Genomic DNA, 14,507 nt, shown 5'->3' with positions numbered 1-14,507 from the left:
TATGTAAGCTCCTACTCGAACATGCAGTCGATCGCCAAACCACGCAGAGTCAGAAAAGAAAGTTGGAGAATTTTACTGCTATTTTTGACACTCTCTTCAGCAACCAGATCAGACATTTTGTCAGAACTTACTGGGACGGTAGCATAGTCTCACTTGCTCTGTTCCTTAGCTGTTGTTTATCACATGCACGATTGATCTTACTTTGCATTAACATCCCACATCACACTGCACACGTGTACAAACTTTTTTATAAAGGGCTAGATTTAGTTGGTGCCTTGGTGGTGCATTTCATCAATCAGGTTTGAAACTCTGAATATTCCCAGCTAATTAAGCCATCCTCAAATATATATTAGGAAACCAATTGATCACCAAATTACTGATGCAGATGACCTACCAAGCACCAAAGATCAGAAGAGACTTCCATGCACATTCAGCAAGCTAACATTCCTTAAATTTTTGCTCTATAAATACCAGCTTCCTCTTGCCTCTCAACCCATCACACAAAGAACTAGCTCTCTCACCGTCACTGATACACCGAGACGAGCTAGAAATTAACTGCATTTCGATCGTCGACATGGCTTCCAAGAACTCCATGTCCTCCTCGCTTCTCTTCCTCATGGCGCTGCTGCTCTCATGGAGCTCCATCAGCAGCGCAGCTCGCTACCTGGAGGAGGAGGCCGCGCCCAAGGAGGAGTACCCGGAGCTTCCGAAGCCCGAGCTGCCGCCGCACCTCGCCGTGCCGGAGCTGCCAAAGCCCGAGCTGCCGCATGGCGCCGCCGTGCCGGAGTTTCCGAAGGTGCCTGAACTGCCACACCCCGAGGTGCCGGAATTGCCGAAGCCTGAATTGCCTGAGCACCCTGCGGTGCCGGAGCTCCCGAAGCCTGAGCTGCCATCGTTGCCCAAGGTCGAGCTGCCGCCATTGCCCAAGCCTGAGTTCCACTTCCCGGAGCCGGAGGCCAAGCCATGATGAACGAGCGATCAGATAGAGCATCCGCGTATAGCGCGCGCGCCATTTTATCTGTACTGAATAATACTTGTGTGTGGTTTTTATTTGCGATGGTTCACTGTTTACGTATTCTGTATTCACTATCTACACTGGCTTGTATCAGTACATGATTACAGGTTAACCATGGAGTTGTGTTTATATTCATGTACAAATCAATATAATGGAGAGTTTTCTTTGAGTCTGCAGTTCGAGTTTTGATAGTTTATAATGTATATATGCTCCCTGGTTTGCTAATAACTCACAATGTTTATTCCAAGGAACAGAATGAGATTATGAGAATGGATTAATTACAAGAAAACTGTGCACCCCGTTATTTTCTGCGTATTGACCGAATCGTTACCACGGATTATTTTCTCCACGCTTCTTAAAAAATACTATTTATCAGAGAATTTTCTTCCATTGCATTTTTAGTTTAGGCACTTGTTCTAAATAGATTTAGGAATAAGGTCACCAGAGGCCCCTCGACTGAATAGCGAGATTTTTTAAGGTCCCTTAACTACGAAACCAGAAATGTATATCCTTAAACTCTCTTAAACCATTCACCGAAGGTCCGTTGGCAGTATTTTTGCCCGGTTTTGGTGACGTGGCATCCTAGTCAGTAAAAAAAAATTTAAAAATTATATGGGGCCCACATGTCAGCTGTACTTTTTTTTCCTTCTCTTTTCTTCTTCTCTACTCTCTTCTCTGATTCTCTCTTCAGCAAGCGCGGCAGCCACGGGCGGAGCGGCGTGACGGGGTTCTCCTCTGTGGAGGCGACGAGCACGGCCGCGGCGGCGACGACAGGTTCCCAGACCCGGAGCCAACGGTTGACGACGCCGACGCGGCAAGCAGTGGGCGAGCGCGGCTGGAGCAGGTGGAGGGGCGGCGTCAGTGGGAGAGCGCGGCTGCAGCGGCGAGCCGGCGACAAGCGGCGGGCGAGCGGCAGCGGGCGGCGGCGCGTGGCCGGAGCAGGCGGAAGGGCGGCGTCGGCAGCTGTAGGCAGCGGAAAGCGGCGGTCTGGGCCCGGGGACTCGAGGAGAAGGAAGCGCGAGCACCGCGGCCGAGGCGCGTGGGGAGCTGGTCGCGCAGCGCGGCGACGTCGTCGGGGCCGAAGAGGACCCTGCGGTGCACGAGCTCGTCTCCTGGACGGAGCCTGTCGCTGGCCTCGTCGGACGCCGGCTCGTACTCGGGGTGGTCGTACGCCGGACGCGGCGGGTGGCGCGTCGAGGGGCTCCCTCGCTCACACCGGCCGGACGCTCCGCGCCTTCCGCGAGCTCACCGACGGCCTGCAAGAACTGCGTGATCCCGGCCGCGTCGACGAGGTTGTGGCAGATCTGGGTGCCGAACACGAAGCCGCCACACCTCAGCCTCGTCACCTACATGCATGGCATCATGAACACGTAGATCACGTACAATACAAATGGTGCAAAATTTGCAAAGTTTAAGTTTTATGACGACGTACGTACCTGCACTTAGAGCAGTGGCCGGTCGGTGACGACGGCGGAGTTGCTATCCGGCAGGGTCAAGAGTTCGCCGGCGCAAGGGATTGGCGGGCACAGCGAGTCACCGAACTCCTCCAGCGAGACGTCGGCGTCGGCCTCGACGAATGAGACGAACGCGGAGGAGGCCGATGAGGAAGTCCACCGCGTCCTTGCGCGCCTCCGCGTACAGCACGTACGCGACGCGAGCGCTTGTCCACCAGCAGCTTCAGCTGCGGCCCGGCCCCGGCGGGCTTCGCCGGCGCCGTCGTGCCGTTCGCCGTCTGCAAGCACGTAGTGCTCCTAGCAATCAATAATGATGTCCACATTTTTATTGACGGGAGCGATCAAGGAGAAGCTGACGGTGAGCCCGGCGGCGACGCAGGCGCAGCAGCAGCATCTGGGCGGCGGCGAGGAGCGCGCGGCGGAGAATGCGGCGTCGGTGTAGCAGCCGCTGCTCCGGCTGAACGCGCTGGCTCCGGGTCTGGGAACCTGCCGTCACCGCCGCGGCCGTGCTCGTCGCCTCCACGGAGGAGAACCCCGTCACGCCGCTCTGCCTGTGGCTGCCGCGCTCGCTGAAGAGAGAAGAGGAGAAGAAGAAAAGAGAAGAAAAAAAAAAGATGTGCAGCTGACATGTGGGTCCCATGTATTTTTTTTAATTTTTTTGCTGACTAGGATGCCACGTCAGCAAAACCGGGTAAAAATACTGCCGAGGGACCTCCGGTGAACGGTTTTAGAGAGTTTTGGGGTACACATTTCTGATTTTGTAGTTAAGGGACCTCAAAAAATCGACATGGGCTTTTAGGGGCTGTTTGGTTGCTGCCCTCGCCTGGAGACCGTTGCTCAGGCAGGTCGATCCGACCGCAGGCGACCGAAATCGAACGCCTGACATCGACGCCTGAGCCAGGCGCGAATCTGAGGGCAGCAAGCAAACAAGCCCTTAGTCCTAGGACCAGGTCCTGATTACATCCAAATGACTACCAATACAATTTAATTTGCAAGCCAAGTTCAAAGCTCTGTTTGGAGGAATTTTTTCTATTGTGTATTGTTGTAGGAAACTTAACTGTTTGTTGTAAAAATTCATGGAAATATGACATGCGAATTATGCACCCAAACTTATGACATGGTTTTGTAGTACTGACCGTGCTTGGGAGTTGAGAGTTTTTTTTATTCTTAAAGCAAGATTTGTTAAGCTAGTATTTTCAATACAAATAAACACATATAATCTTCAAATCTTCAGCCTGAATCTTTTTTTTTTCAAAGAAAGTGTTCAACCTAAATATTAGTAGCATTACTCATATCCAAATTTATAAAACTGGATTGTATGTAAGCTAAACTTGCTTGCTACTGAACATACTCATATCAGCATTTAATTGAAGTGTTAACTATCTACTTCATTTGGAAATTTGTTGAATGAGCATTAAAAAGGAAGCCTTGCAAAAATATCTATGACACTGTCCATTTTCAACACTTCAGAACAACCAAAACCAAACAATCAAACATGTTGTCAGCATTGCTTCATTCCCAGCTGTAGTCCTGAGGTCCTTAGTGCAGGTGTATATACACTCCTAAACTAGACATAGATGGTCTTGCATTTTCACCAACCAAACGATTCAGGGTCTCAATAATCCCAACCAACTAAACCATAGTACATGAAACTGAAATCATCAGAGATCAGAGACACAGACCATAGTAAACAACCACCAAAATACAGATCACCTGCCACTGCTGCCAGCCACCAAAGATCAGAGACTCCTGCAAATTGATGATGCATCTAAGCTCCCATTCATCACTATAAATGCCAGCATCGTCTTCTTAGTTTCTCACCCAGCCATCTTCACACAGACTGATCAAGTGATCATCAGCTAGTGCCTAGTAACCTCTCACTGACACACTCACCCAGAGTTCATCAGCTAAGTTAAGTGCAAACCGTTCGACATGGCTTCCAGCCATACCAAGCCATCCATTCTCCTCCTTGCGGCAGCGCTGCTGCTGCTCTCGTGCAGCTCCATCGGCGGCGCGGCGAGGTATCTGGAGGAGGCTGCGCCGGCGGCGGCGGCGGCGGAGGAGGAGGAGCACCCGGCACACCCCGCCGTGCCGGAGATACCAAAGCCTGAACTGCCGGAGCTGCCCAAGGTGCCTGAGCTGCCTCACCCCGTCGTGCCGGAGTTGCCGAAACCGGAGCTGCCGAAGATCCCCGAGGTGCCGCACCTCGCCGTGCCGGAGCTGCCCAAGCCGGAGGTGCCGGAGATTCCCAAGGCTGAGCTGCCGCCATTGCCCAAGTTCGAGTTGCCGCCGAAGCCCGAGTTCCACTTCCCGGAGCCGGAGGCCAAGCCATGAAAAATGACGATCAGATTACACCCCGTGCAGGCGTGTGGCAGTCAGTGATCTGAATCAAATTCGCGTGGGTGTGCGAAGTGTAGGACGTTTTGCGTGTGATCTTGTTCGTGGTGAGCCCCGGCTGGTGTGATGTGATATAGTAGGATCGTGATGTTTCAGAGTTTCGTACTCTCGTTGTTGTATTCAGAGATTCAGCTGGCTGATGGCTGATGTTGTGTACTTCCTATCCGTTCCCAAGTACTTGTCATCAGTTATTATTCATATTTCAACTTTGACCATTCGTATCTTCTTTTTAAAAAAAACGACAAATACGTAAAAGGATGATACATTATGAAAATATAAGTTATATACTACTCAGTCCGTATCAAAATATAAACATTTTAGCATAGTGACAAGTCAAACATTTTTAACTTTAACCAATAATAATTAAAAAAAAGATCAATCATGTAAAATTGATGTTACTATATTTATTAATAAACAAACTATTATAATATACAACTCTTAATTTTTATTTAAAACATCTTATTTTTATAGATATTGTTGGTCAAAGTAGTATCTCGGAGCCTGTGTCAGGGTCCAAAAATACCTATATTTTGGAACGGAGGGAGTAATAAACATTACTCTTTCGTTAATAATAGCCTGTCTATTTAAAAATATTACTCCCTCCATTTCAGATTATAAAACGTTTTGACTTTGGTCATTGACTAATTTAAATTTGACTAAGTTTATAGACATATAATAATATTTATAATATCAAATTAGTTTTATTAAATCAATAATTCAATATATTTTCATAATAAATTTGTCTTGGGTTGATAATATCATTATTTTTTTCTACAAACTTAGTCAAATTTAAAGCAGTTTGACTTTGATCAAAGTGAAAACGTCTTATAACTTGAAACGGAGGTAGTACTAGTTAAAGTTTTAACGGTGATAATAAATATATCGTGACAAATACTTAGGAACAGAGGAGGTATCATGCATGTTTCACGTCAATAAAATATATTTTTCTGGCCACAAAAGAACCCCGTTTTTCAGTTTTCTGACGTATCTCCTCTCCCGTGAGCCTAGCCCAACACCACTGTTCACCAAGGTGTCAAAAAAAAAACACCACTGTTCACCAAAGTATTTTTTTTTTGTTCTCACACTTCAAACTATGAGTTTGTTTGATTAGATAAAAAAACAACTCTTAGGTTGATGTATGAAAATAAAAAAAATTCATACAATTATGAGTTTATGAGATTTTTTAAAAATATTTTGAAATAGAAATTAACGGTTAAATCTGTACATAAAGACCGAACCAGATATTCAAAATGGCACATTTTCATGACTGAAATGGTAAGATCTTACTTTCATTATCTGGTGTTTGGATTAATTTCTAGAAGTCTATGTTTCTCCTTTGGTGCATATATAGCCGTTTATTACACGGATGTTAATTTGATAGTTAGTTGCCGTTTAGTTGCTCTCTTTGTTGCTCTCTTTGTTGGCTCTTGTCTGACTTCTAGCAAACGTAAGAATTGACTACCGGCTTTGAAGTCCAATCATATGAACACAATCTCCGAAACAAAAAAAAAATGTATTTTTCCTCAAAACTAAAAGTTACCAGTTTCAAGAGCAAAACAAACCTAAAAGACGCGAATATTAGGGAATAATTTAATATTAAATAATTAGGAGGTCGTCTAGCCCACCACCCTATGAAGCTAGCCGGAAGATCCCTATACATTTCTCGAGCAAAACAAACCTAGTATAAAAGATTTACAGTATTGGGTATACCCTCCAGTTGAAAATACTTAAAAAGGTCATGCAATATTTCCGCTTAAAAGATTTTTTCTAAAAAAGTGATGAAAATCAGAGCAAATAACCCAACTACTCAACAACTACCACGCTGCGAATCTAACGTTGTCCATTCTCCACGAACACAAAAATCTCTGCCTGTCATTGTATTATAAAGTTTGGTGTTGAAGTAAGAACAAAGTAAGTTGCTTAAGAGAATGGCCTCACCGACTTGAAAAGGGCAGAACACATAATCGCTTAAAAATTTTGGTTTTAAACATTGGAATGACTACCGCATATTTTTTTATCCATAGATCCAGCAGCATATAAAACACGTTAATGTACTTACACATATACAATTTCAAAGTGGAGTTTCAAATTTAAGATTTAAATGGGAGAATAGCTACTTTAGTCCCTAAAGTTTCTCTGTAGGAAAGCGGTCCGAAATGTGCAGTAAGTTAGTGAAGAGCCGGATCAGATTGTATGGAAATTCACATGCAATGGCCATTATACAGCCTCTTCGGCCTATCATGCACAGTGCTTGGGGGCGCCAAGTACAAACCTCAACTCTTTGATTTGGAAAGCATGGGCCCCGGGGAAATGCAAATTCCATGCATGGCTCATCATCCAGAATAGAGTCTGGACGTCCGACCGACTTGCAATAAGAGGTTGGCAGAACAACGGCCATTGCCCCCTCTGTCGTTGCGAAGCTAAGACGGGATTGCATCTTGTCGCCACATGCAGATACACAAAGAGAATCTGGCACCACGTTGCCGGATGGGTGGGATATCATCAATTGGAGCCGTCCCAGTGGGAGGAAGCCCGGTCAGTCCGCCAATGGTGGGAAAGCCTAGCAAATACTCCCAACATCCCAAAAAAGGGCCTTCGGTCCCTCATCCTACTAGTAGTCCGGGAAATCTGGAAGGAGAGAAATCGGCGGATTTTCGATCACAAAGAGATGGCGGTAGGCCTTCTCCTAGCAAAAATAAAAGAGGAGGCTGGCCTGTGGGCCTTAGCAGGGGCAAAAAGGTTGCGCGAATTCGTCCCACGCATTGTATAGTTTATAGCTTAAAGTCTTTTTTGCTTTACCCTTAGGGGTTGTATTTTCTCCTTCTATATTCAATGAAAAGGCACAATCTTGTGCCCTTTTTCCGTTCAAAAAAAATAAAGTTTCTCTGTAGGATCAGTTTAATCCCTAACCTTTTAAATGGTCCAAAGAAATCCTTAACCTTTGTCATAAAGCATAGAATAGTCATTGGGTCCACCAAAATCATCATATGGATATGCCATGTCATCATTCATGCAAAATCTATAATGAATTGTCCAATTTACCCTTACGTATATCATAGAAAAATAAATATAAGGATGAATTAGACATAACCATAGAAAAAAAATACTTCTTTTTTCACCCTTTTGAGGTATATTTTTACTCTTACACATACCATATATTTTTTTAACTTTTTCCTTTTGTTTTTTATTTTCCTATGCGTAAGGGTAAATTAGACAAATCATATAGATCTTGCATAGGAAGGTGACATGGCATATCCATGTGGCGATTTTGGTGGGACCAAGGACTATATTAGCCCACATGACAAATTTAAAGGATTTGTTTGGACAATATAAAAGATTAAGGACTAAAATAACCCAGGAGCAAAACTTTAGAGACCATATTAGCTATTCTCCCGATTTAAATCTAGATTGTTCTGCCTTGTTATGTCAGATGTCAGCCGGTACCGGCTCATGATCAGCGGTAACCGGCCGGTTAATTACCGCCGATATTCATATCTCTGCTTACAAACGGCAAAGCTAAGCATTTCGCCAGCATTACCTGCAACGTACAGCTAATATATATACTACTATTTGTTGTCTTAAAAAGAACTTTGTCAAATTTTTTTGGAAGATAATATAGTGCTTGGTTAGTCTTTGTCATGCACGGCTTCACTTACTCTGCAATATCATGTGGCCACGCAAGGACACAATTCTAGATACTGCATTCACCAACCAATCTCACTTGCGTCTCATTTTTTCCCAACTTACTAAACCATGCATAAACACACAAACAAAGATGGCATGCCAACAGAGATAGATCAGGGCTCAGGGGAGATCACACTCACACATCGAAACAGGTCGAACAACCAATGGAGTGCAGTTCACCTACCTACAAGTAATTAATCAACACATCAGCAGGCTAGCTCCTGTAATTAATCATGCATTAATTAATTTATTGATCTTGATTAATGTTCAGTTTAGCACTATAAATACCAGGCTTGCCTGCCTTCTCCAAACCATCAAAGCACACTAGCTCACACAGTGAGGTAGCATAGCTAGCTAAGCCAGCATGGTCTTTAAGAAGAACGCCATGTCTTCCTCGGTTCTCTTCCTCGCCGCGCTGCTGCTGCTCTCGTCCAGCTCCATGAGCAGCGCGGCACGGTGGCTCGAGGAGGAGTACCCGCCGCACCCCACCGTGCCGGAGTTACCCAAGCCGGAGGTGCCGCCGCACCCCGCCGTGCCGGAGCTGCCCAAGCATGAGGAGCCGCCGCACCCCGTCGTGCCGGAGTTGCCCAAGCACGAAGAGCCGCCTCACCCCGTCGTACCGGAGCTTCCCAAACCTGAGCTGCCGCCACACCCCGTCGTGCCGGAGTTGCCAAAGCACGAAGAGCCACCACACCCCGCCGTCGTGCCGGAGTTGCCCAAGCACGAAGAGCCGCCGCACCCTGCCGTCGTGCCGGAGTTTCCCAAGCACGAGGAGCCACCACACCCTGCCGTGCCGGAGCTGCCACACCCAGCTGTGCCGGAGATACCGCACCCAGCCGTGCCGGAGCTTCCCAAGCACGAGGAGCCGCCACACCCCGTCGTGCCGGAGCTGCCAAAGCCGGAGGTGCCACACGCCGCCGTGCCGGAGTTGCCCAAACCTGAGCTGCCGCCACACCCCGCCGTGCCGGAGCTGCCTAAGCACGAAGAGCCGCCGCACCCTGTCGTGCCGGAGCTGCCCAAGCACGAGGAGCCGCCGCACCCCGTCGTGCCGGAGCTGCCGAAGCCTGAAGAGCCGCACCACCCCGAGGTGCCGGAGCATGAACAGCCGCCGAAGCCTGAGAGCCATTACCCCGAGGTGCCGATGGCCAAGCCATGATCGGATGGCGATGCAGAGATTATTGATCGGGCCCATCATATCGCATCCTGAATAATCATGGGTTTATTTGTATATGTGTGTATGATATGATCATGTAAACTGTGGTGTTTGCTAGGAATGTGTGAGTGATGCTTGATGTTTCAGCCATCCAGTTGTTCTTGTTCTTGGAGGATGTACTTGCGTGTGCTACGCTTATATCTATGCACACATCATCTACCCATGTACCATATATGCTTCATTAATTTATGTTTGAATTATGTTTCTAGTATTATATAAATCAGTAAATAGTTATTTGCCTACAATTTATTTGCAGACTGCATAATATGCTTCAGGAAAAATAGTTGTTTTTAGTTTCTTAAAAAAATGATTGAAAATGCACAGTAACAATAGGTCTTTGTGTGTAAGAATGAATTATGCATATTATGCACTCACTATGCACACTAACTAACAAATATCATAAAAAATTCTAGAAAAATAATGTGTATATACTTTCATTAGTGTTATACCTATGCGCAAAGCTTATGTGCATAGGACATTTTTTTCAGTTACTATAACACTGTGGGCCAACAACTTCTACTTTACCATATATAGGAATTTGAATATGAACAAGAGATGTGTGAAACTGAATTCTTCAACGACTTAATTAATTACGAGTAAGAATGGTTTTTTTTTACCTTCCCTGAGAAGATATCTAAATATATACCGTGCTTTTAAGTTAACGGTAGAAAATGCAGCACATCTCCCGTACTTTGTCAATTAAGGATCAAAAATAAAACTTTGAGTAATCAAGCAGGCCCAACGAAACATATACTCCCTACAATCATAAATGTTTGATATTTAACATAGATTTGACTAAACTTTACCGGGTTTAATATTAAATTTAGATTTCAATATTGGCATGCATGACTAATAACGCATAATTTTTCATCGACTCAACATATAGAACACATTAATACTTATACACATACAATTTAAAGTTTATGTTTTAGTTTTCAAATTTAAATCTAAATTGTTCTCACATGTATGCCATATGTAGTAGCGGTTTAAAAGCAGTATATTCATATCTTTTCTTACAACTGGAAAAGCTAAGCATTAATTTGTCAGCATTGGCTGTACGATGTATAGCTAATATATATGCTACTCTCTTTTTTATTTTTTTTGGAAAGATAATATATACTTCATCTATCTTATCTCGTACGAGTTTGGTTTACTTTGCGACGTAGGAATTATATGCATGTAGTACTCTGTCCTTGTCATGCACGATTCACTTACTTCCCACTACCCTCATATCATGTGGCCACACAAGTACCCACAAGGACACCGTCCGTTCTAGGTTTCTATAGCATTCACCAACCAAATTTCTTGGGTCTCAATTTTTCCCAACTAATTAATCAAACCATGCATACACAATCAAAGATAAGGGGAGATCACACACTGAGTCACTGACTGACTAAATCGAAACAAGTCAAACAACCAAAAAGGGGTGCAGATCACCTACGTACCTACCAGTAATTAATCAGCAGGCTCACTGTAATCAAATATAATCATGCATTAGTAGCTTAACTGCTTAAGTAAGGTGCAGTTTAGCAGTATAAATATCTGGCTTGCTTGCCTTTCTCCCAGCCATCACAGAGTGCTTAGCTAGCTCACACTAAAAGATATAGAGATAGAAGCCACTGAGAGCTTGAGAACACCATGTCTTCCTCGGTTCTTCTCTTCCTCGTGGCGCTGCTGCTCTCGTGCAGCACCATGGGCAACGCTGCACGACGCCTGGAGGTGGAGTACCCGGCGGCGCACCCCGCCGTGCCGGAGCTTCCCAAGCCTGAGCTGCCGCCGCACCCCGTCGTGCCGGAGCTGCCAAAGCACGAAGAACCACCGCCACACCCACACCCCGCCGTGCCGGAGCTTCCGAAGCCTGAACTGCCGCCGCCGCACCCCGCCGTGCCGGAGCTGCCCAAGCACGAAGAGCCACCGCACCCCGTCGTGCCGGAGCTGCCAAAGCCCGAGGTGCCTCACCCTGCCGTGCCGGAGTTGCCGAAACACGAAGAGCCACCACACCCCGTCGTGCCGGAGTTGCCGAAACACGAAGAGCCACCGCACCCCGTCGTGCCGGAGCTGCCGAAGCCCGAGGTGCCTCACCCTGCTGTGCCGGAGTTGCCGAAACACGAAGAGCCACCACACCCCGTCGTGCCGGAGTTGCCAAAGCCTGAGGTGCCACACCCTGTGGTGCCGGAGTTGCCGAAGCCCGAGGTGCCGCATCCCACCGTGCCAGAGCATGAACAGCCGCCCAAGCCTGAGAGCCATTATCCCGAGAAGCCATGATCGATCCAGAGATCGATCGATCGGCCGGTCGTATCGTATCCTGAAATTACTACGTGTTGCTGTATGTGTGTATGTTCATGTGTAAGCTTTGATCGATGTTTGCCTAAGATATTTTCAGTGATGATCTAGCTAGCTGTGTGAGTGTGTGAGATGATGTACGTTGTTGTTGTGTTTTGTTTTGTGGCAGCTTTCTTTGTTCTTGGATGAGTTATTGTGTTATCGTATGTGCTGATTTATGTGTGTGCACACACGATCTACACTTGTATCATACATGCTTCATAAATCAATAAAATAGCTATCTTCCTATAATATTGCTTATTTGTGGTATGCATTATTATGTGCTTTACAATATATACTTGTTTTCTAGTCTTAAAAAAATTATTAAGAATGCCAGTTACAGCAGGTCTTTGTGTGCAAGAATAGATTATGCCACACTGACCGTCTAGCCTAGGTACTACTAGCCCCGTATGGGACAACTGTTAGATTTAGTCCTACATCGAAAATTGATGGTGGAGAAACATAACTTAAAAGGTGAGAAAGATTCACACCTACCAGTTTAGTCTTTTTGGATTGTGTAGGTCCAAAACATAAAGTTGTGACTTCTATTGGAGCGCAGGCCTAATGTGATCTCGGTGGCCCATAGTTGATAAGTTGGATTATGCTCTAACAAGCTTTTCCATTTGAAAAAGAGCAAGAGACGATGTGCATCAAACTATTTGGCTCCCTACATGATAGAATCAGCCTTTGTTGGATTATCCCGAAGCAATAATACTCATAAAACGTCGTATAATCTACATCCGTCGAATTTTATCAATACCATATCCTATATCAAAAAGGCAAATCTATCAGATAATCCACATAAAAAGTCAAATAATCTACATCCGTCGGATTTTATGAATAATATATCCTAGTCTATTGAATTTTGTAAATATATATACCAGAATCAGAGTGAATCAGGATAACAAGATGCCTATTATTCTTCCTGAAAAAATGGTAGTGCTCCTAGTGCATCTATTTATTAACAGAAAAACTACGATATGGTATCCCATCTAGGGAGTTAGGGACGAGATACTTAATTAATGCTCTCCATCCACCCTAAGTGCTTCCCATCCACTCGTTGATCTTTGTGAGCCACACACCCATACGTCCGCCGCCACCCTCCTCCTCACATCCTCCCTCTGCCCTCTTCTCTTCCTCCTTGCTCGTGCTGGCAAAAATAGCACATCGCTGCTCCCCCCTCTCGCCGACCACCATTTCCTCTTTCTGTCACTAGATCTGGAGGCCTAGGCCATTCTCATTGCTAGATCCATTCTGAGTGCATGTTGGCGATGAGGCGATGGACGACGCTGGCTTCATGGCCTCCTTCTCCATACAAGCCATCAGGGAGGACGGTGTCTGGTGTGAGTCTTCCTTCAAGGCTGGTACCGATGGTGATGGAGGGAAAGGCTGACGAAGGTGCTAGATCTAGAGCTTCGATTGGCAGCTTGTGCTGTTTGCCAATCCATCGTGCTGCTCGTCAATATTGTGTGTAGGTACACTGTGCAGCGTGTAATTCTCGCTTGATACCGATAGGTGCCAAGTCTGATACTCGTGGTATCATGGCTGGTATGCACAGATATCAGGCATGGTACCTCGGGCACCGATACCATCTTATAACCATTGGTGCCTGATCAGTAGGACACTCGCCATCGCTGCTTGGCTGGCTGGCGAACCGTTTCCCACTAATGTCTTTTCTCCATTCAACGCCTCTCCTTGGCTCTGGTCTTTCCTTCCCTAGTGTTGCTGTGGCTAGCGTTGCCATGTGTGTCGACACCTCCTAGCATCCTAGGCATTGGCGCCGATGCATTCGCCTCACCATGCTCCTCCGTCGACCAATGGTTCTGCTCAAGGTGTGAGCCATGAGCACGTGGCGTGGGGTGGGACGGAGTCGTAGACTTGCGAGGATAAAGCGGAGGTGCGGATGACATCACCTTCGTAAAGTATCATGTCGAATGGGCGGAATGCCGTCCCCTAGCAATCATCATTTATTAAGGCATAACAAACAAGGCAAATTTGTTCTAATTTTATCAAAACATTTATAGTTATTGAGCAAGTACATCGAGGAACCTATATTTATCTAAAATATGGAGAAAAATTAATTAATTAAGAAATTAAGATGTGCTACCTACTCTGCACATAGCTGCTGCTTACCTGCACTGCACCTGATTGTCAACTGAATACCCACGTTAGTCATGTACTCACAGTGCCGTGTATATTCTATAGGTCTTCTAACGTAAGCCGTTTGAAAATCGGCCTATATCAACACGGCAACCTGCAACATTAAGCAAGTTGCCGTGTACGGATTGTACAACAATGGTCGTTTTCAACTAGATTTGTAACCAGCAAGTCAAGCAGTTCGTCACCATGGACCGGGATGGTTCAGAGTTCAGGCATTTTCAGGTGGCCAAACAGCAGCATAATTCATAAACATCTCGCGGTG

At 45.8% G+C, this 14,507-nt stretch overlaps 3 protein-coding genes across 3 annotated transcripts; all 3 read left to right on the top strand.

The window, feature by feature from the left end:
- Window positions 1-495: 495 nt before the first annotated feature.
- LOC4343814 (protein PELPK1) lies at window positions 496-5,081 on the top strand. The gene is made up of 5 exons (XM_066312713.1): window positions 496-964; window positions 1,707-2,167; window positions 2,467-2,659; window positions 2,816-2,905; window positions 4,381-5,081. Exons 1-5 carry the CDS (start codon window positions 575-577, stop codon window positions 4,801-4,803), a joined length of 1,557 nt encoding a protein of 518 aa, XP_066168810.1. The 5' UTR covers window positions 496-574; the 3' UTR covers window positions 4,804-5,081.
- Window positions 5,082-8,861: 3,780 nt separating this feature from the next.
- On the top strand, window positions 8,862-9,971 carry LOC4343813 (protein PELPK1). Its single transcript, XM_015792286.3, has one exon. It carries the CDS (start codon window positions 8,915-8,917, stop codon window positions 9,704-9,706), a length of 792 nt encoding a protein of 263 aa, XP_015647772.1. The 5' UTR covers window positions 8,862-8,914; the 3' UTR covers window positions 9,707-9,971.
- A 1,356-nt stretch (window positions 9,972-11,327) lies between these two features.
- On the top strand, window positions 11,328-12,337 carry LOC4343812 (protein PELPK1). Its single transcript, XM_026026668.2, has one exon. The coding sequence runs from the start codon at window positions 11,402-11,404 to the stop codon at window positions 12,026-12,028; it is 627 nt and encodes a 208-aa protein (XP_025882453.2). The 5' UTR covers window positions 11,328-11,401; the 3' UTR covers window positions 12,029-12,337.
- The last annotated feature ends 2,170 nt before the right edge of the window (window positions 12,338-14,507 follow it).

The sequence above is a fragment of the Oryza sativa genome, chromosome 7, assembly GCF_034140825.1.
Source record: "Oryza sativa Japonica Group chromosome 7, ASM3414082v1".
NCBI classification, from domain to species: Eukaryota; Viridiplantae; Streptophyta; class Magnoliopsida; order Poales; family Poaceae; genus Oryza; species Oryza sativa.
Note: the sequence above shows the minus strand (reverse complement) of the source record. Positions and strands in the feature narration are given on the sequence as shown.

Bases quoted from the DNA above. Each gene is read 5' to 3' on its own strand.
- LOC4343813 (XM_015792286.3), top strand. From the start codon at position 8,915: ATGGTCTTTAAGAAGAACGCCATGTCTTCCTCGGTTCTCTTCCTCGCC.
- LOC4343814 (XM_066312713.1), top strand. From the start codon at position 575: ATGGCTTCCAAGAACTCCATGTCCTCCTCGCTTCTCTTCCTCATGGCG. The intron at 2,660-2,815 runs GTACGCGACGCG...GGAGCGATCAAG, and splicing joins CGCGCCTCCGCGTACAGCAC to GAGAAGCTGACGGTGAGCCC. The intron at 2,906-4,380 runs GTGTAGCAGCCG...TTCATCAGCTAA, and splicing joins CGGCGGAGAATGCGGCGTCG to GTTAAGTGCAAACCGTTCGA.
- LOC4343812 (XM_026026668.2), top strand. From the start codon at position 11,402: ATGTCTTCCTCGGTTCTTCTCTTCCTCGTGGCGCTGCTGCTCTCGTGC.